This window comes from Platalea leucorodia (assembly GCF_965183815.1).
Source record: "Platalea leucorodia genome assembly, chromosome: 6".
Classification (NCBI taxonomy): Eukaryota; Metazoa; Chordata; class Aves; order Pelecaniformes; family Threskiornithidae; genus Platalea; species Platalea leucorodia.
The window spans coordinates 53,335,093-53,357,751 of NC_138828.1; the positions used below are offsets into that span (position 1 = coordinate 53,335,093).

The 22,659-nt window shown below is 42.8% G+C and overlaps 1 protein-coding gene across 1 annotated transcript; it reads right to left on the reverse strand.

The window, feature by feature from the left end:
* Nucleotides 1-104: 104 nt before the first annotated feature.
* Nucleotides 105-22,423, reverse strand: PDGFRL (platelet derived growth factor receptor like; the record flags this gene model as incomplete). Its single annotated transcript, XM_082315644.1, has 6 exons — nucleotides 105-309; nucleotides 4,837-4,976; nucleotides 5,291-5,584; nucleotides 6,996-7,147; nucleotides 14,939-15,233; nucleotides 22,369-22,423. 6 exons carry the CDS (start codon nucleotides 22,421-22,423, stop codon nucleotides 121-123), a joined length of 1,125 nt encoding a protein of 374 aa, XP_082171770.1. The 3' UTR covers nucleotides 105-120.
* Nucleotides 22,424-22,659: the final 236 nt, after the last annotated feature.

A 22,659-nucleotide genomic window follows, 5' to 3' on the forward strand; every position in this document is an offset into this window, starting at 1 on the left:
GCATTGACATATGAAAAGAGACAGTGATAGAGAAAACTTCATTTAAACATTAATAAAGAAAATATATGGCTATAATGTCAAATAACATACAGTTCATTCCGTGTCCAGAAGCCTTTCCTATCAATTTAGTTCAACTTTAGTAGCTACCGTTGTTTCTCCTTGTAGGTTCTGAGCTATACAGATGTAGTTTCCAGCATCTCTGGCTTCAAAATCCTCAACAAGAAGAACACTCTTTGAGATTCTTGTGGTGTGTCCAGTTCCTCTGTTTATCAGTCTCCAGAAGTTTTGGATACTCACAGGCCTCTCAGGCTGTTTAAAAGGAAAAAAAAAAAAAAAAAAAAAAACAAAACCCACCCACCGCATGAGAAAATACATGATTCTGCAAAGTGTATTTAGGGGCGCTACTATCCAACCCTGAAGCAAGAGGTCAGGTAGTAGGAGCCTGTATCCAAAAGTCACCCTTAAGTGAGGAAAGTGAAGGCGTCTGGCAGCCCTGCATTAAATACTGATGTACCAGCGAGTTATGCCAAAGAAGGAGAATTAATACAATGGCTCTGCCACTCTAAGCGCAGGCACCGCGGATCTTTACGTTAGCGAGGGGCTGCCAAGGCTCTGCCTGGGGCCTATGAATGAACGCTGCTGCAGTCGTGGGCCGCTTAGTAAGGCTGCGTTTGGGTGCTTGATCAAACAGGTGAGGTGCCTTGGGGGAGACGTCAGGATGGGTGGGTCAGCTTATTTTCAGGCTTGCAGCACGTCTCAAAAAGGCAGGCAGCAGTGGCATGACTTAGTCGCCCAAACTTTACCGAGTTCTCTTTTAGCACAGAAAATAGCTTTAAATCATGTGTTGCAAACTAATTCCTCCTCCTCTAGTTGCAGAAACACTGTATTAGATAACACACGAGCAAACAGTAACAATTCACAAATGGTTCTAAATTATTCCTCACATTATGCTTTCCAAAGTGTGTATGTAACTTCAAAGCCACAAATGCAAACAAGGATGCTTAGAAAGATACTTTTTTTAGATTGTGGTGGTGGTGTTATAAATATAACAGGCTTTTTTTTCCCCTCTTCTATAAGAGAATTCTCTGATGGACTGTTTATCAGGTCACACTCCCTGGCACCTCAGAAGTTTGCAAAGGACTGGATAAGAGGAACTGGCCCAAAGATAGGCTAAGGCAGTCTCTTTCCTCCCAAAATCCATCATGCTGCTCAGCAGCTTTAATCATGTTGGCTTGTGCTATACCAATAACCTGGATAGAACTGGGGGGAGAGAGGGAGAGGGGGAGAGGGGAAGAGGGGGAGAGAGATTGAGATTGAGATTTCCACTTGGAAACCATCTCCTCTTCATGGAGTAGATGGATTAGCCATCTACCAACATGAATGCTACAAGGCTTAAGCTAATAGTAGCAAAAGGATAAGTTAGACACTTACTTATCCAGAACCAAAGCTACAATCTCGCACTTGCAAAATGACCAGTACAGAAGACGCTGCCAGTCTTAGGTACTGCTCAGGGACGAGTCACAGTGCACTCAGGGAACGCCTAGGAAGTGGCAGGCATTCACAGCTAGCAAGAACTTTTTGAAAAACTGGTAAACTCATCTAGAAATTCTTAACCCTTTAGAAGGAATCAAGCCACTTTGCAGAGCTCTACCTAGCAGAGCACTACCTCCTGTTCCCAGCCTGAAAATCAAGTGCTACCTACAATCAAGGACTACCCCACACTTAATTCAAGCCTAAGTTAGTTCTTTAATATGGCAAGTGGAACTTCCCTGACCCTAGTGAAAGTGAAGGTAAAGGCCACATAAGGCAGATGCTATTTGCCTGGTGGGGCTCCTGCTAGCCCAGTTTCTCTCAAACTAATTGCCTTCTGCTTTGAAGCTAGTTTCAGGGAATCACATTAAGGAGTGGATCAGTATGCATTCACAGCAGGTGAGTGAGCAAGTGCAACTGTCAGGGAGTGGCAAGGAAAAAAAAAACCCAAACCAAAAAAAAAAAAAAAAAAACCCCAAAAAACCACCCTGAGATGAGAGGAGGGTCTTTCCAATGCAAGGTACCTAGGAGCAGGCAGGGATTAAAGTGCTGCTTCTGCTCCGGGATCAAGTGGCAGGTGGCAGCCGGGGTGCTGGGTGGGGTGGTGGCAGTGCACAAAAACTATCACTGATCTCCCTGCGCTGAAAGCAGCAGCAGTGAATGGAAACGTGGTGAATCTCAGGACTTTGCCAGTCCTTTTCCTTGCACAAACGAAGGTGTATCTGACCAGCATCACTGACGGTCCTCTCTCTTCCCCCTCCCCCCCTACCTTTTTCCTTTGCAGTATGTGAACACTTCCTTAATGAACGTTAAGTCTCCAGCAAGCATGCAGTGCTTCTACTCTGGCGTTTACTTCATCATTTTGTTGGGGCAGAAACCCAAGCACAACTCTTCCCTCCCTATCCCCAGGCACAGCTGGAGCTGAGGCTGTTTACTCCAGTGGATAGGCACATCAGCCCTTCCCGGGGCCGATGCAGGCCACGGGCCAAAGTCTCTCTCTCAGGCCCTGTAGGTGGGTGCAGCGAGAGGGTGTAGTCCTCTGCTGATAGCGCGTGTGCCCTGCGCTGCATCCGCAGGATCCGCAGCAAACAAGGGAGACAATTTGCATGTCTTTAGCTGTTTATATGTAATCAGCGCTAGAGAGGCGTAACTGCAGCGCACATGCCAGCGCTGCATCGGGCGCTGTAAGACCGCTGGGAGCAAGTGGGCCAAGAGCAGCCAGCAACCAGGCTGGGGCAGCCATTCAGCTCTGAAAGGTGTCCACGTGGCAAGGGGTGGACACGAATAAGGTACAGAGTTTTGGAAGGCCAGGCTGAGTCTAGAATTTGATTCCTTCAATTGTTTGTTCTTAGTAATTACAGTTAGTTACAAAAGACATAAAATTGGGGTTTGTATAGCCAGTTACTACAGTCCAATAAACAGGTATCAGGGAAAGCTAAAAAAAAAAAAACAAAACAAAACAAAAAAAACCCCAAAAAAACCCACCACCAAACCAAAAAACCACCGAAAAACCACCACACACAAAAACCAGAAAACCATATGAATCCACAAAGCTGATGTGATCAGCAGGGGCATTTCTTCTCTTCCCCCCGCCAAGAGAGTGACAGTTAAAGCCCCCCCCTTGAAGGACAGTGATACCGCCATTTGTTGATGCATCTCACTCAAAGTAATGCTAAGAGCTAAATTCAGAGGAAGACATTTGGCATTTAACCCAAAAACCACTATTGCTCTGCAGCTCCCTGAACTTGGAGGCACTTCAGTTTGCCCAAGCATTTTACTTTTTTACTTCCCCGACAGCTGCGAGTTTCTCTGCTCACTTACACATCTACCCCTTTCCTTCCTAACTTCAAATGCACGCCAGGAACAGGAATTCTGCCAAACTCTTCCAATGCTCCATCCAGTAGTTACTCTTAGGATCACCTACTCATGCTATCAGTTCCAAGCCCCTTACCACATGCAGTTGAGGCTGCTGTCATTTAACAGCCAGGACAGGGCAGAGAAGTTGGTAAATGCTCACGAACTCTCAGACTTCAATAGGCTCAGCAGGAAAAAACCAAAACAAAACCAAACCCAAAAAAAACCCAAACCAAAAAAAAACCCACCAACCCCAAATGAGGTAGAGGGGAGAAGGGGAAGTGAAAGAACGAACTAACATTTAAGCAAGGACTAGAAACCTGGTTCTACATGCCCAGTGCCCTCACCAGCAGTTCAAATCCCTTTTGTGCTCACTTGACCTCTCACTATTTTTTCCCCTGAAAAGGCACGCAGCTTCCCAGGACAGTGGAGTGCTACAGTCCCTATCTTAACAGCTACAGCAAACTCCTGGGGCTTTGGATTTGAATTTCCTCAAGCCTAGTAAGCACTAAACTCCACTCACTCACTTAAGCAATTACCTCTGCCATTAAATGACTTAATCGTATGCTGGCTCAGGCAGACCAGTGCTGATACAAGTACCTTACTAGCAAGCTCTGCACTGTCCTTTGACACCCCAGCACCAGGAGGGCCGGCAAATGGAATACAATGCAAACCCTCAGGTCCTAGAGGATCCCTTTCCTCTGGTGAAGGGTTCCATCTTCCAGCAGTCCTTCCTTTGCTCCTAGCATGCTTAGGATAAACAGCAGTAGAGATGAGGCTGGTTAAGAAACAAGTCCCTAATGTAACTGGTCAGGCTGGGCAGAGGGAGAAGAGAGGGGACCGTCAGTGATGCTAGTCAGATACACCTTATTTTGTGCAAGAAAAAGGACCAACAACGTTCTAAGATCCACTGGATGGTTCCAGCGGATTCTTTCAGATGAGGCTGGGCAGCAGCAGATTTCTGCACTTCTGGATGTGGGCAGCAATGAAGCTTAAAGATTGTGTGCCGCAATGATTCATGTGCCCGAGCCGTGGAGATGGAAGGGATATCAAATGCAGAGGCATCAGTGAGGCTTTGTGGCTTGCCCTAGAATAGCTTCCTGATGCTGGCTAGCTTTGACCCTGTCTGAGGCTTTTCTTTGTAAATGCTGCCAGAGGCTGAGTGTCTCTGGAATGGAAACCTGAGGGAGGAGTGAGCCTTGCTGAGCTTGATTTTTGCTAACATGGGTAGAGCTCTCCAGCTTCATTCCTGTGCTACTTCTAGGCTCTCAGGGAAAGATGGGCTGAAGTTCAAAAGGGATGTGCTGCCTCCTCCTGCCAGCACGCCTGAGCTAGCAAGAGGCAGACACCACAATCTGAAAGAATCTTTACTCCAATCTAGAGACTGACTGGCATTCAAAGCATTGCCTTTATGAAAAACAAACCATTTCAGCCAGGCCGTACATCTCTTACCTCTTGCCCCGGGTACTGCCACCTGAAGGTCACATCTACATCTGGCTCCCCAAGGACTGTGCAGATCACATGAACGCTGTCACTGACTTCTGCTCTACTGGGTGACGCCGCAATTGTGGTTGAGGGCGGGCCCTTGGGAACTGACAGACAGACAGTGTTTGGAAGCAGAAAGTTAGCTTCTAAAGTTAAATACACCGATAAAACTTAATGAGTCAATTTTTGCCTCAGTTTGCTTAATGCAACAGGTAAGTGATGTACACCTGCAACTTTCCCCTCTACTCTGGGAAACTGCTGGAATTTAAACCTACAAAGTTTTATCACATATACTTTTGATCAAGATTTTAAAACTCTGTGATGACATTACTTTTACTTTCTTTTTTTTTAAATTGTTTTCTAAATAATGTCAGCAGAAGAAAGAAGAGTTGGTGCAAGCATATAGAAAACTCCACCTTACCTTCCACATACAGTAGGTGATACTTGATGGAAATCTGAGGTGCTCCCTGTGACTCTGCTTTGCAGTAGACAATACCTTTATGATCAGAAGTAGGGTGCTGGTAGACGAAACCCTTCTTCACATCATAAATAATATCAGTTCCATCTGTTTCAATTTCTTCTGCTGGAAATTCCCTGTGCAGAGTTACTTTTGCTGAAGGAGTAGTAACACGGCATGGGATGACTGCAGGTTTATCTGGGTTCAGGTAGACAATCTCAAAATAACTGGGAGTAGGTACAAAAAGTTCCTCTTTATCTGTGCAGAAGAGTTGATATAGTTAGAGTAATGTTTATATCTTAGTTTAACAGAAAGAAAATTGGTATGAGCAACATTAAAGATTAACCCAAAGCTTTTTGCTTTAAATATGCACACACAAAAGAAAAAAAAAAACAAACAACACGACTTTTCTAAGCTGTTCGTATATACAAAGTATTCTGCAGTGTAATCAGATTTTTTTGATCTTAAGAAAATCTTTGGAATTCCTTTTTCATAAGTTTCCAAATACTCATCTGGATCTAATTCTGTTCACTCACCCACTTTTAAAGGGTACCACACATAAAAAAACTCACCACCACTGGTAAGATAAGCACTACTAGAAAGATATATTCTTTGGAGCTACAGCCTTCTTATACATATGATTTTAGGCAAAATATTTGATTCACTGCTTTAAGTAGCTGAAATATTTAGTGCTTTTAGAATGACAGAGTATTTCCATATTTGGCATGCTTCTAAGAAAAATATAAAGCTGAAATCCCTCTTTCTAGCATGAGCATTTACATAATAACTTGACTGAAAAGTTTATTCCAGGCTTTCTAAAGGAATGTATCCTCAGAACATTAAGCACTTCTGATAAATGGCTTCTGCACAGTCTCATGGTCTAATTTAGCTCCAAACATATTGCAAACAATCCTATCTTAGCATTTTGTACTGAAATATTTGCTAGCCAAGAATGCTTTAGCTCTAATCAGGCAGCGAAGGTTGTTTTACCATTCAGAATGTTTTCCATGAGAAGAACAAATTAACCATCTGATTTCAGCTCTGTTGTACCAAGTAGCAGTAAACCGTGCGCGGTTACCTACTATGACCCTATCCATGCAGTGTTAGGGCTACAGTCAACCTCAAGCTCTGCGGGACAACACACGTACTTAAGTGTGTTTTGCCTCTCGACATGCTATATAGACTCTTGGGAGAAACTGTGGCCTTACCAAGATCAATGAGGTCAAGATTTTTAAGTCAGTGCAGGTAACTAGAAGGGGGGGGGGGGGGGGGGGGGAATGTCCACATGGTGATTGGAATGCCATGACAAAATGAATCTTCTGCACAGGTTTATTTTCTTTATCCAGACACGTTTTCAAAAATTAAACATTTTTTATTCATTTTGTAGAAGATCCTCAGAATGTGTATTAGTATTTTCAAAGGTATTTGCTTTCCATTGCATTATGCGCTATTTTGGGTACACATTTAGCATAATCCATAGGTAAAATGGACTCATAAATCACACTAAGCAAGTAATTTTCTGCTCACCAGCACTGTCTTCCGTAACATCCACTAAAAAAAGATGAAAATTGTGGAAGAAAAATCTTGACAGTGAAATCGCTGATGTAGCTTTATTCCTGTTTTACTAGCAAATATATCTCCATTACTAATCCCCCAGTGAGTTAATTACCTGTGAAAAAGATGTACGTTGAACCTGTTTTAGTCTCATCCTTCCTGCATTTGTTACCGCTGCACAGCTGAAGCCAGCAGCTATATTCACCTGTGTCTGCTGCAGTGGAATTTGCGAGGATCAGCTGACCGTACCTGTCAAGCTGCTTTATACTGGGGAGAAGAAAAAACAAAAGGCACAGACAAGCACAGATGCATTTCCTCATACATTTCTGTCAGCTCACTTATACTTTTGATTTTTTTATTCCTACTCAGCAACTGACCCACCTGTCACTTTCAGAGCTATGTTGCAACTTCCCCTTTTGCTCCAGCAAAGACCTGCTTACATGAGTAGTTTTATTGATTTCAACTACACAGGAGCACTTGCAAGCTTTTGTCTTGTACAGTTCCTTCTTGGATTCCTTTCAGTCCCCATTTTGAAACTGGGCTGTGACTGCTGTAGACAATATGTTCATCTACGTTTTGTCTCACTTTGTCCATGTATATCCTGTATTTTCATGCTCCAAGTCAACCTGCATGCATCTCAGTCCTTTTTTCGTAACATTGACTGTAGCACTGCTTCAACAGCATATAACAAAGATCATTCAGGAGTAGCAAGTAGCAGGTACTTTAATAAGCGTTTGTGTGATGACTTATGCCTGCTTTCAGTGTGAATGCTTTCTCATCTTTAACACACTGGCCCAAGTCTCCACTTGCAACCACCACCATAAAGAGCTTCTGTCTCAGCTTGGATTTGTTCTGCAAGTCAGTCATTTTGCATTGCCTGCTCGTCTGCCCTAAGCCACCTCACTGGCATCCTCTCGCTGGAGTTTCCTCATCTCTGGAGGTGTAGTGGCAGTGTCATCATGTAACTACACAAAATGCAGCCTGTGTGATTATTTCAGACTTGATTCGCTTTCTTGTCCTTCTCCTGAATTTCCCAGATACATCTCTCAGTGGACTGACATTTGTAAATGTGCAAATATTTATAAATATGTAGATACTGACAACATTTCTAAGGGTCAAAGGACTTATCTATGAAATTCAGCAGCTACAACCTCATCTTCCTTTTTTTTTATTTTTTTTTATTTTAAAGTTTGCTTTCCTTGGTCTTTCTTGCAGACAGGTGGTGTTATAGCTGGCAGTCTGCTGTGTTGCCTTTTGCTGGATTGCAAAAGCAATGGTCCAACAGTACCAGCTCTCAGGGAACCCTGTCAGGACAGCCATGTGGCAGTACTGATGCACTCCACTGCTGCTCCGACCCTCAAAAAATGTTATTCAAAACCACCTGCCTTTACGTGGTAGCACATCCAGAACATGAAGGTTTCCCGCTTTCCTTTGCAAAACATGGAGTTACAAGGTCATTTCTGTTCTAACCAAGTCAGGAGAGATTTTACCAGTTTTAGGTATTTGATAACAAACTTCTTTTCAGTGTTTCAAACAGGGTCTGGACAAATACACAGCTTGTATGAAGTCTGAACAGTTCCCATACTCTTATTCAACTGTGGGTTCTCTGAATATTTATTATCCTCCTGTTTCTTCTTCTTAATGTGGCAGTTATTCTATAAGGCAGGTGCCTGACAATCATTTATTTCTGGGATTAGCATGTTTTGAAGAAATTCTTATCCTCTCAAACAACTTCTCACTGTGTTACAGCGGTACTATGGACATGACTGTACCGTATGCTCTAAATGCTCTGTTTTGCTTATGTCTCCATTGCAGGCAGAATAACTGCTTAAACAGAGAGGCCACTACTTCCAGCTATGCGCACTTCCCGAAATTTCTGACTCCCTAGGTGTTCTGCCAGCAGTTTGCAGGACTACCAGCAATCATAAGCAACAGTTCATGTAACCCAACATTCAGCCTCCAGCCAAGGCCAGTAGCTTAGAAATTACAAACACACCAAATACACAACCCAACCAGGGCTAACAGAGAATTATCTTCCCCATTGAAGCCCTCGGACACCATTAGTACACTCATCCACCACAGGGCAGTTTTGAGGCCTGCTTAAGGAAACAGGCAAATCATGTTTCCTGCCCGCTAAGGTGCTTGTCCTACATGGCCTTGTCCGATTCCACTTTTTGGAATCATGCAATTATGAAGTAGTAGCATTTTAATTTTTAATAAATACACTACCTTACATTATAAATTATCTTCAGGTTTTGGATAAGCTTTGAGAGATTCCTATTTGTGCAAGAGATCCTGTTGTATATCATACCCAACAGGAAGAAAAGAGAAAGCCAAAACATGTCCTAGTCTGTATTATTATTTTTTTATTATTATTATTATTTAGTTTCACAGTTCACATTTCATAGGCTACATGACTACATCAGCATAAAACGTTTTGCAAGTATCCAGTACTAAATGTCAACATTACAGAGAAACCATTATGCCAGAACATTTTTGCCTCCAACCATTAATGCAGACACTGAAATATAGCTCAAAATCCCAGCAGACAGAAAAATAAGGTCAGAGTTAATTAATTATTGTACAGTGTGTTCTACTTAACTGAGAACAAGCTATCCAGTAATCAATGGAAATAGCCTAGCGAGGTAGTCATCCACAAACATGCACTAACAAAACCTGGCAACTGAGAGTGGAAGTGTTGAAACTTGTCACATGAACATATTAAGCAGAGAAAACAGGCCATATAAAGTAAATTATAAATGGCAAATCCTACAGCTGACCAATATTTCCAGGATAACTTTTATTTCATTACTATTTTAGATGCTGGGAAATCTGACTCAAAAGCCAAACCATTGCTGTGCTCTACATATCACAAAGTAAAAATGATGTATATACAAACATTTCAAGACTGTTTAAAGAAAACTACTCCAAAATCTTATTCCATAGATTCATCTTATTAAGCTTTAGTTATTTGAAGTTCAGAAGATCTTTGCCAGAAAAGCTATGCCAAGTTTAGAAGCTTAAAAAAAAAAAGAGATACAAAAAGACATTGTACATCACATCACTCAAAGAGCATCTAGCAAACTCCTCTCAAGCAGCTACATTCATACTGAAAAAAAGAGAGCTTATCTCAAATACAAGCCCACTAGGAGAGGAACATAACATCTTGCTGTTTAACACAAGAAAAAAAATCCCTTTCAGACTTCAGAGCACATGCAACAAAACAAAATTCAGTTACACACATGAGCACAACTGACATCCCACTAAGCCAGCAGGAGCCTGCATTCACTGAAAGCAGGCTAATTTCGCCCTCTACAACATACAGTTTCCTCGATACTTCTGAGAGTGCTCCTGTCCATACACCCCCCGCAAACACAAACGTGCACGTGATGCACATCCAGCTCTTTGCCCCAACTTCTTCCACTGGAGCAGTTCCATTCCACATGAGTTTATTTATCAGATGAAGTTCTGTGATAAATACAGCTGGTCTTCAGCAAGTGAGAGACCCATGCACGAAGTCAGGCAGAGCAGAGACCATGTCATCAAATTAGACCGCCTTCATTTAGAAGGGCTTTTTGCTATAAAGCATAAAAAAGGGAAAATGTGCTTGCCTTTATTTTTCTTTCATCCCTCTCAGTTTTTGATCCTTCTCATACATTGTAGATCCAGTTTCTGGGTGAGCCCACAGTCACTAATTTGTTATGCACAGTCTTACGAAACAACATTCCAGCCCTTCTGTTCTGGAGGTGCACGAGCTACCTTTGACCATTAACACTGCCAAGATTTTTGGCCAGTTCAGCCAGTACACAAAATTTTCAGACAAAAAGTTATCTGCAGGGTATACTTATGCTGCACAAGGCAAGAGAGCATTACAGATAACAAGCTAGTCCTGAAGGAAGCTGGTGTGTGTCATTAACTTGGGAGCCAAGTTTGCACGATTCTAGCTTTCTCCCCAGAGCTGCATTGCATGCTAGTCTCTAAAGCCAAGTAAATCATTTCAGTGTGTACTGTTATATACCCCAGTTAGGATAAGTGGAAAGAGAGGACTTCTCCTCTGGCTCAACAAGAAACAGCCAGAGTCCTCCTCTTCCTTTCACTCAGCGTTTTTCCCTCCCCCCATATAATAATTTTAGTATACGTTAACAGCTACAGAACTTTAAAAACTGACACTCTTTAGTACAGCAAGCAAAAATATTTTGTTTACCAGGTCATAAAGTATACCTACAAAGACAAACTCAAAGAAAGCATAGCCACTAATACTACAGAAATGACTTTTCTAATTATAACCTCTTCCTTCTTAGAAAAGTCATATTGTCCTCCAGGCTGCTGTATTCTCCTTCCCACACGGGCGAGTTAAAAATGTGGTAAGCATGGCATGGATACAAAACATCTGGCTTTTACCCCTACTTCTTTTTGCAACCACCTATAGGAAATACATTACATGGACGCTAAATTTAACTAGTTGCAAACAAAAAAACACCCTCTTCTACCAGAGCTACAGACAGGAAACAGAAGGCAGTGAGCATGCATCTTCAGCGTCAGCCCCCGCCCTGGACCTCTGCTGTTAACAAACCCTCCGACCAACTGAGCTACAAATGCCCTCACCACCCCGAACCTTAAGGTCTCTTCTGCCTCCCATAATTGCAATTCTGTTAGATGCCAGGGTCCTTAAAGCCTCCTCTAGTAGCAGCTAGAGTTAGAGGACGCTAGAAGTTCCCAGGAGATGTAAAACACCTTGTTTGTTGTTAAAATTCCCGACAGACCAGTTGAATTTGTACATCCCTCCTATTATTTAAAGAAAAAAAAACAGGAATTGGATGCCTGAGCTGTTGCTGTAGGGATGTACAAACGAACAAAAGAATGGCAGTCATTAGTCCCCAGCAATTGCATGGACCTCATTGCCATTGCCTCTCCTCCCCACTTGTCCTCTGTGTCCAGCAACCCACTCCTCCTTCACTTTCCATTACCTCCTCAGACCCCAACCACTTCCCCCTGTTGCTGTGACCAACTCTGGTTTGCACCAGTGCCCCAACTCCAGCAAGACCAGCACGCAAATCCAAGGTAAAAAAAGCCCAGCCCAGTTAATTAGCTCAGGTTTCACTCCACACCTCCCTAATTGGTAATGAAGGGATTACCTTACACTTGGTCTTTAAGCACTCAAAAAATGTTACAAGATACTGAACATACATCTATCTAGATGATTAAACAAGTTTTGCCGTAGGTTATTCGCTAATAATTTTTCTGATCTTCCCCCCCTTTGCCCTATATTCAGCATTTTATTTTAAAATAATGAGTGTAATATATTTGTAAAATTTTAACATTTGCCTACTCTATTTGGTGCTCAGTGCATGGTCTTTTGTACGCAGCAAGGAAGACCTAAGCTCCTCTTGAAAGATAACATTGTTAATAACCTTTTCTGCTGACCGTTCACTTACAAACACTACCAACCGAGCTAACTAAATAACATACTATCTTTAAGATATTTCCAGTTAAATTCAATCAAAGCATTCTAAAACCACAGAAAATGAATTTCATATTTCACATTCTATAAAGCAGATCTTTGTTTCATATGCATCTATTAGCACCACAGCAAAGATCTTGAGATAATTACCAGAGTCATGCTAAAAATGTGATGAAAATATAACTGCACAATATTCTGTTGTCAATGCCTCCATAAATTACTACTCTTCTGTGACTCTGAAGTGTGCTACTAATCTATGTTTTCAGTTTCTCCAGTTAATTATAGGATCGTCTGCTTACATTTAAAATTGTTGACTTGGTCTAACTCAGTCTTACTGCTGCAATAACTTACTTCAAAACAATTTCTCTAAAGCAAAGATCACCATATTTCAATATAGACCCTTATATGTAAGCCTAACACGCTTCTAAAAGAAAATATATACTTAGGCAAGTTACATCATATGCACACAGCCAAAATGTTTTATAGCATTTTTTTTGTGTGAAATTATTAACTTTTTTTATATGGTTAAAATATTACAAATACTGTGAACTTGAGTGAGAAGAGAAAGGTAAATTGCTGAGGCAACAGGATCCCAAACTACTTCAAACTACAAAATGCCAAATTACACAATTAGGAAGCGCGTATCTTTTTTTTCCACTAAACTACCTTAAATTTTGTATTTTGTCCCATGTGCATCACTAGAAAAATACCTGATTTTGCAAGAGAGGAGTAAACAGTTAAACAAATAATGAAGAAGCACTCAGATTCCTCTCCAAAAACTGTGAATACTTGCCTTGCCTTCTTCCATGCCAGATGCTAATACTCAGATAACATGACCTGGAGATCTACAGGACCCAATCATGCCAGCAACCTATTTGCAAATGCACAAAACATAAGATACACTTGAAAACGACAACTACCACCACGTACACGCTCCCTAGTGATATTATTTTGCACGCTCAGCTTTGGCTTGCTGGAAGGCCAGGTCTGTATTGCGGCTGCTAAACGCCACCTACTGGAATAAATCCAGATAAAACATTATTTCTTGCAAAAGAAAAAGCAGTAGTTGTTTAAATCGGCCACAAGATCTTTTGAGAGATATTGCTGCGATAAGCCCTCGGCAGAAATAGGATTGCTGCTCTGACTTACTAGGATAGAAGCCCTGCACTAGCTACAGAGGTTCATTCAGCCAGTGTAGTTCTTTAACTCCTCAGCCGTCAGGGGACAAGCAAATAAACACTCAGAGAAGAACTGGCTCACGAAGAAGGATATGCTAGAGATCAGAGCATATAACTGCCGATCTTCAACACTCCTCTTTGAAAAGAGAAGTGGAAAGGAGAAGAATATATCTGAAAAAATAATTAACTGGGAGTGATTTTAAGGTAGCATCATATCTGTAAATAAGTGAAATGGATCACAGAGATGCAGATAACCTCAGTTATTTACAGAGAGGAAACATACTTCTACTTAATTTAGGAACAAAAGGACAATAGGAGTTGACACCTTTGCTCATACCTCTGTGCCTCTCTCACCTAATAATTCAAGAAAGAGCTGTAAGGGGCTTTTCCTAGGGCATCATTCACAGTGCTGCACAGTCTCTTCACTACTTGTCTTTCATAGCCACATAAATCTCCATAAAACAGCCAGTGAAAAAAAACACTACTCGTGGCAAAAAAATGCCTGTGGAAGGCATCCTTAAGCTCCTTATATGCCCCTCCTCTTTCAAATACAGAACTAAATTATTACATGTAATCTACATTTAGCTATGCGTACTATGCTCAAAAACTGGGAAGGCAAACAAGTGTATGGGGTTTCAGAGAAGATGTTTAGACCAACAGGACACTCATCTGGTGGGGCAGAGAAAGGGAAAGAGTTCTCAGTTCCTCTCTCTGCTCTAACAACATTTTATGCAGTTTCCATTAAGATGTCACTACATGAAAGAAAAAGCCTTCCTAAACCCAAGGTGACTATTCTCAGCATTGAACTTTGTCACGCCACAAACCTTGCAATTCCCTTTTGCACACAAAGCTAACTTTGGCTGAAAAAGTAAAGACTACTCTCACTTGGTCCTTAGCATGGTGGCTGGTATATTTTTTTTGCTAGTTGAGATGTGGGTTTGAGCCTCCTCAGGAAATTAATCTTAGTGTCTCAGGTGGTAGCTACATTAGCAATTGGTACAGCCCACCAGAAGCAAGTCTCTGTAGAGCAACAGGGTTGGTAGTGAGTACCTGCCATCCACATTCACACATTTTGAGAGTTTTACTTCAGACTAGCTCTAATGCGGTTCCCTGTTAGTGGCTGAAGCACACCGGTGTCCCGTTTGACCACATCTTCTATTTTAGATTCATCTGAAGGAAATCCAGTTCACATGCTACAAGACTATTCCACAGTGCAAATCACAGAGCGGTAACTGGTGACGACTGAAAGATGCTCATCCTTTTTCATTGATATTAGAAACCACTAGGTGGAACATCTTGATTGTAAAAATGTAAACAAACAAACAAACACACACACCAATGGTGCTGAAAGTTGTAGGAAAAGTTTTAGATTTCCCCCCCCCCCCCCCCCCCCCCAAAAAAAAAAGAAAAATAGCTTACCTGAGTCTGGAGTCTTTAAAGGTGTCTAAGTATGAAGGATAGTTCCAAGTAACATTACTCCCCTTACATCGCAGTTCTATGCTTTGTCCTGCAGACAGGCTTAAAGTAGCAGCTAGTTTCTGGAAACGGCCTTTATCCATCACCTGTGTCAGTATGGACTGGGACTTCAGAGAGGAGTCAGCAGATTCTCTCTCCTTCATTTTGGCGATTTTGGGTTTTACTTTTTTGTTGACAGGCTTAATTTTGTTTTCCCCAGGTTCTTTTGGACGCTTACTCTTTGTGGGCTGTCCAATAACTAGTAAAACAAAGAAAAGAAGGCAATGTTACTGATTAGAAAAAGGTTATATAGTCTTCTTGCAAAAAACAAACAAACAAACAAACAAAAAAACCAACCAACCAAACAAAAAACCAACCCAAAACTTCCTTATTATCACAGAGAATAACTAAAGTTTTGTTCTTCCTACAAAGGATTCATAAAAATGAGTAAGAGTTAATTTCCATAAATTTTTGAAGTCTCTGGCATGACTCATTTTCCTGGGGAAAAAGGAAAGAAAAAAAAAAAAAAAAAAAAAAAAAGAGAGAGCTTTCAACAACATGTGGAAAATCTATAGTTATAGTTCATATAAACAGACAAATATGTGAGGTATGAGAACTTTACAAATGGGAAGGGAAAGAAATACAGCATTTCTATCTCCAGTTACTTTTGTCATTTCTACCTCATGTCATTGCCATTCAGTACACAATGCTACACAAGTTCTCTGTCTTCATAAGGATGTCACACACACCCCCCCCATCAATTCTACACAACCTTTTCACACACCATGTTACCATAAGAGACACATGAAAAAAACTGGCAAGTGTGGAACTTCATGACGATTTATAAAATACTGAAAGTGATGCAGTTTTCGTCTTTTACAGTAAGTACTGTGAAAACATAAATGGCACTTGTCTCTTGAAGATAGTATTTAATTCATCACTTCTCTGTAACAACCATTTATTTTGACAGCCCAGAAGAAAACAGAACCTTATTTAGAGGCAAACGGCAAGAGATTTCATTACCTACTAGAGACAACAGGGATGCCCAGCTGCCTTTTAAAACAAAGCAAAGGAAATGGAAAGGAAAAGTGAGGTATCTCAAACTCAAAAAAAGAAAAAAAAACAAAAAACAAGACATTCCCACTTTATCTGACAGCAGGAAGCACAGATCTTTTGTGAGATGAGCCTAAAACTGCTGTCCCCAGACACCAAAAACTCCACGAACTGTGCCTGACAGCTAATTCACATTGAACACACCTTTTCCACGTGTAAATGCACGGATATTTTATTGTACAAAACAACCAACAGGCTCCCTCTGGAATTTAGCATGAATTAAAACTGCTACTGGCTACAGTATGAACAGTAGCACTTCCAGACTCCTGCCACTGACGGTTCCTGTGACATTCCTCACACCCCAGCTGGACACCTTGCACTGCTTCAGCCTTCCACTTCTGTAAGTCCGGGCTGATATACACCACACCTCTTTTAAAGGACACAGAGCCTTGTGAGCACAAACTTTAAAAAAAGGAAATTCAATCTGAACATAAGAAAACACTTTTTACTGCGAGGGTGGTCAAGCACTGGCACAGGTTGCCTAGAGAGGCTGTGGAGTATCCATCCATGGAGATATTCAAAACCTGACTGGACATGGTCCTAGGCAACCTGCTCTAGGTGGCCCTGCTTGAGCATGGGGTTGGACTGGATGATCCCAAGAAGTCTCTTCCAACCTCAGCCATTCTTTGACTCTGATTTCAGCTGCCTGTGTACGAGCATTTGCCTTCTGGTCTCAAACCAGCTGGAAAATAAACTGGAAGACAGCAATGCTGCAGTCATCTTAGTTTGCCTGATGCATTTTGAACTCTTTTGGACTCTTACATAATAGTTTTTTTGAGAGGGATACATCCAGTTACTAAGGTACATCCCTCCCCCGCCACCCAGACAAACATTTTTCCCAGTTCTACATTATGAGCGTTGGTGAAATTGATTGCAAAGATGCCTCACCGCCTTAAAATGAGCCACACACTGAAAAGATCAAATAGAAATGCCTTCCAAAGTTGATGACATTTTAAGATAAAGAGTAACATTTTATAGTTTCTGGAAGGGAGAGTGAAACAAATATTTATACTTCTTCTAATTTTTCTTGGCACCTGTGATGCTACTGGCCATACAAAATTGACAAACTTGGGGGAACGATGATAACAAAGGAGAATTTCAGAGAAGTGGTTGCTGCCTCCCATGGAAGACCATGAAGTAGGGTTTTTCTAGTCACTGACGAGTCCTACTCTATTTAATTGTTCCTTGTAAAGAATACGCATCTTACAGCAGTTCAGTTACATCATGTTTGGGTAATGGAAAGAAGACAAAAGCAGACTGTATACCAGGTTCAAGATACGGTCAAATCACAGTTGTGCCTATTAGTGGTGTCTTCTTTCCTGTCTAAATAGCTCATTGCTTTTCAAGGAAGCAATATTAGGAGCTGACTTTCTCTAGAATAATCAAGTGTAACTCCAAGATCACTTTCCTAAGTAGGAATCATCAGTTAGAAATTCCTAATTAGAAACCCATCAGTTGTGTATATGAAGTTAGAATCATGTGTTACTTTGCATCTACCAACACAAAATTTCAAGTCCTATTTTCACTGCCTAGTCTTTCAATATGGAGAGATCCTCCTGCAACTCTTTACTATTAGTTTTCTCTTCTTTTGTTTTAGCAGATTTACAAATATGTTGAAAAGCACATGCTTTACAAGATCGCTGTGAAATTCAACTGCATAAAACCAGTTCTATGACCATATTGCAAAAAACTGAAGATTAATTCCTACTCTTTGTTTTCTATTAGTTATTACTCCATGAGAGGCCTTCTCTTGTCTCACAGCACCTGGGTTCCCATGTAGTCTTTAACAACAGGCTTATCAAAAGCCTTTGGGAATCCAAGTACATCAATCAACTCATCCATGGCCACATTATAAAGCCCTTCAGAGAACTTCAGCAGATCTGCAAAACAAAACACACTTCTGAAGGAAGGAAAAAAAAAAAAAAAGAGAGAGAAAAAAAAAAAGGCAGCCATACAAAGCCATACCGACTCTTCTGTAATTCATGCCTAATTATTCACGAGTTCAATTTACAGACTACAGAAATCTGGCCTTCTGCCTGTACCTCCCTCAAAAATCTTAAAATATTGGCATATTTCTATTTCACTTGAAAGGAGTAGTTATGTGATAGGTTATGCACCCACGTTAAGACTTTGGTGATTTCAGATTCAAATTTCTTTTAAGTTTCAGGTGTATATCATCAAATCATGTCACTTAAACACTGTTCATGTTTTTGATTTTCTCTAAAGCCAATTCTTTTGGCATATTAATGAGACGTCCTCTAATGATTCTCCCTATAGAGAAGATTCTGTCTCAGAGCCTGCTATTACAATGCTCAGTAGGATACTGCACTCAAAGTTTCTGATGCGCTTATGTCACCATTTTCCATTAAACCTCCCGAAGTACCTCCACAGTGAACATGGGAGCACAAAAATAATTAAGTCTTTAATTTAAGTTTTACTTTCTGTAGGTGTTCTTTCTTATCCCCTGTTCCTACCAGCCTTACAAAGTTTGCAGCCATCTCTCCCTACCCCACCCCAGCACATCAGAAGAAGAAAAGGGTTTATGGCTGGTTTTATCCGTTTTGCAAGCTGTTTCTCAAACTCTTTTTGTCTGCCTTATTCTGGTTTTTATATTTAACCCATATGTGAGTTAATGAGCCTCCTCATCTCATGTAATTCACCCTTCCGAAATTAAACGCATCAGTCGTTGCTTTGGCTTTTATTATTCCTGCAAGAATATTAAAAACAACAGTCTGGCTGTTCTAAAGCAACATCTGAACCCAATTACCTGAGCACTGCTCCAGATCCAAGTCAAGAACGGATGCTTTTCTCAGGGGTTCTCAGAGTAGCGGCTCTAAGAAGTCATCATTCATGGCTTATAAACAATTGCACTCGGCGTCACACGCCAATGTGTGTGATCCAACCCACACGAGTGTAAGGAATTCTTCCCTTTGCTTTTCTATCCAGTCCTTGCTGCCCCTTTGATTTTCCTTAACAGAGCGGTCATTCCCTCCATCATGTTGGGTGGTCAGTAACCAGGTTGGTTGTTCTCTACAAGGCTGGTATTTCAGCCCAGATGACTGTTACTGACAAAACCCACCAGCAACCAGATTTGGCAGTAAAGCTTTCTTCAACACGTACTGCCACTTCGCCCTTGGGGTGAGCTATTCCATCTGTCCTCTGTAATTTGTGCCCTAGTATCAGGAGGTCCCACTGACAGGGGTGACAAGCCTTTTGGATAAGCATTGCCATTTCAAACCAACCATTCCAGTTCTCTGTTGTACTTTACAGATTTGTCTGTAGAAGCACACAAGCTTTGGTCCAGCCACCCTTTCCCCACTCCCCTCCCCCCGCCAAATAGGGCTATTTATTCAAAATACACTTTGCCATTTCTGCCAACCTCAATCCTGCCACTTGTCCAAAGGCACATGGTTCTTAAAACCTCACCCCAAGGAAATGCATCATCCCAAACTGCGTGCTCTTCCACACCTGACACTCTGCCTTTAAGAAACTGTTAAAGGCTCCCCTATGAAAGCTTTTCAATTTTAAGTGCCAGAAGCCTGGTTTTGATTTTCTCTAGATGAAGTTTTTCCTCTCTGTAAACGTTCCCTCTGTTCCACATTTCTGTAGTTCCCAGTGAGTCTGAACACTTTCCTCCTACACCACACTCCCAGCTACACAGTGAGCCTCTTGTCTGTCTGACCTTGTATTTCCTTGCAGGTGACAGCAGGGGCATTTCAGGAAACACCATCAGGGGACCTTTTATCTACCTACACAGAAAACCTAGTTTTGCTTCTCTGATGCACCTCCTCAAGAGGTGAGTTTCCAAGCAAGCCGTGACCACGCTCCTCCCCAAAACTCCCTACAAGTCTGTCCAGGTATCTACTGATGCCATCACTTCTACACCTCACGATCCTGCCTTCTCTCATCACTGAATCAAGTATCTGTACACACAATAACCAAATTAACTGGTACAGTAGGCCATCACCTAAGACAAAGAGGGCACACAATCAAATCCCTCCAGGAACGCAGAACCCACCACACAGATTCCCGCATTTCCTTACCCAAACTGAAAGACTTTCCCAGGGAAAGGAACAAACTCAACTAGCCCAATTATGCAAGTACATGAATATATCACGTTTGGGATACTTTACCATCTCACTAGATTTATGCGCAGAGCCCTCATTGTTTTAATTCAGCAACAGCACTTCTTATCAAAAAAAAAAAAACCAATAATATGTAGTAGAAAAATATTCCTTGAGAAAACTCCCCCTTTCTACTTCTGATCAGCTCCTAATGTCAGTTCTAAGATGCACTGTACTCATTTCCTCTGCAACAGTACATTCAGGGTCCCTACTAACGCATCATGCCGAAGCAGAAGACTATGCATCGATATGTCACAGAAATACACCATGCAGCACTTTTGCTCCTGGTTCACAGTATTTGTCTTGTCCTATCCTTTAATGTCTTGCAGATGTTATACAACAGTCCCCAAATGACTGTTAGTCACATAATGCTAAAAGCATCCAGTTTTGACTTGAGACATCACCTATACCCACATGCGCATCTTGGCAGCATCAGAGACCTTTCAACTCTCACTAATACTGATGAATTCTTCCTTTAAAAAAAAAAAAAAAAATCAAGTATGAGGTTACCATAAAGAATAATTCTTAACCACCAGGATTAAGATGAGAGGGAAGAATCTTTGTGATCACAGCTAATGTAACAAAACAGGTTGGACAAATCTCTATTTGTGGTACTTCAAATGAAAAGTTAATCATCCAAACACTGATGCAGACAATACAGGGTCACACATCAACACTTACCCGGACAATCTGGAGGGACATATTTCACTGTTCATAAAGTAAGATAAGCTCAATTAGGAAGGCTATTTCGAAATCACAATGTCTACATTACGACTTACACCCATAGCTTTAGACAAGGAACAGTCATTAAATATGCCAGGTTACTTTCTCCTGTAGCTAAGCTTCTGGATGACACAGCGTGAAGCACCCAGACAAACCTCAGTATGAACCAGACAAAGTAAGAAAAACATAGGCCTAGGAAATATTTTGCCCAAGTTACAACTCATTTCTTCTTCTGTGTTTTTCTTGTCTATTTCTCAAACAGAAAACACTTTTCTTGATGTGGTAGTGCACACCCGCAGACCAGATCTTTCAGCAGAAATCCTCTCCCACACCACACTGGTCCAAAGTGCAATTCCTTTGCACATAATCGTAAGAAAAATCGGGCTGGAAAGGACTTCTCGAGGTCCCTCCTGCCCCCCTTGAGTTGCTCAGAGCCTTGTCCAGCTGAGCTCCAACTATCCCAAAGGCTGGAGACTCTACAGCCTCCCCCGACAACTTCTTGCTATGCTTAACAGCTCTCGGGATGAAGGATCTTTTTATCTTCTTACAAGACGTTTTTCCTTACGACCTCCTGGGCCGCTTGTGGTGACTGCCTCTTTGCCTTTCACCGTGCACCGCAGGGCCTGGCTCCGATTTCCCTACAAACCCTTCCACCGGCTACACAGGCCTCGTTCCCCAAGCCCTTCTGTGGTGAAACACAGAGGAATTTTGTTTTGTTTCTTCTGAAGAAGTTTTAATAAGTTTATTCGCATTTTGCAAGAGGGAAACAGCCTCTCTTCTGCCTAGTTAAAGTCTATATAAAGTCAAAGATTGGTTATGAATATCCCTTCCCAGTCAAAAACTTGCCTCTTTCCCCACCAAGACTTCATCACAACCTGAAACTGAGTTACAAGTAAAGTTTGGTCCGCTCTACAAACGAGTAACTGCGCACAAAACTGTTTTGTTTTTTTTTTTTGTATTTTTTTCACCCCGAGCACCACGTCCAGCACCGACCCTCCTCCGGCCGCGGCACGGGGATTTAAGGGCGGACCCAAACGTCGACCCTGCAGAGACGCGGCGGCGGGGGGCGGCTGGTGCTGCCGCAAACGCCTCTCCCCAAAACCCCAGCAGGGGCCGAAAACGTCTCCGGCGGAAAGCCTCGGCGGCTGGCTGGCCGCGGACCGAGAGAGCAACCCGCCTTCCCTCCACCTCTGCCTAGCGGGACGGGCACCCCACCGCCGCCCCCGAGATGGCTCCCGGCCCTGCCCCGCCAGCTGTCATGGCGGGGGGCGGCGGGGGGCGGCCGCCGGCACCCGCCGCCGGCTTCGCGGGGCAGCGGCGGCCGCGCTGAGGGCGGGGGAGGCGGCCCAGCAGGAAGGAAAGCCCGAGGCGGCTCGCGAAGTGGGGGAACCCGGCGGGGCGGCGGAGCTGAGGGCGGCGGGGGTCGCGGCTCACCGTGCGGCAGCGTTTCCTGCAGCAGCAGCAGGCTGAGGAGCACCCAGAGCCGCATGGCGGGAGCGGCCGGGACGCTGGGCTGACGCGGGGCGGGCGCGGGGCGGGCGCGGCGACGGCGGGGCGGGGGGCGGCCCGGCAGCGCCTCAGCGGGCCGCGGCGCGGGAAGGAGCCGGCCGCCGCCGGGGTCCCCGCCCGGGGCTCAGCGCGTCGCGGCTGCGCGTCCGCGGGGGCCGCGCCCGCCGCCACCCGCGCTTCGCCGGTGAGGGAGGAACGACCGGCGGCGGCCCGCGG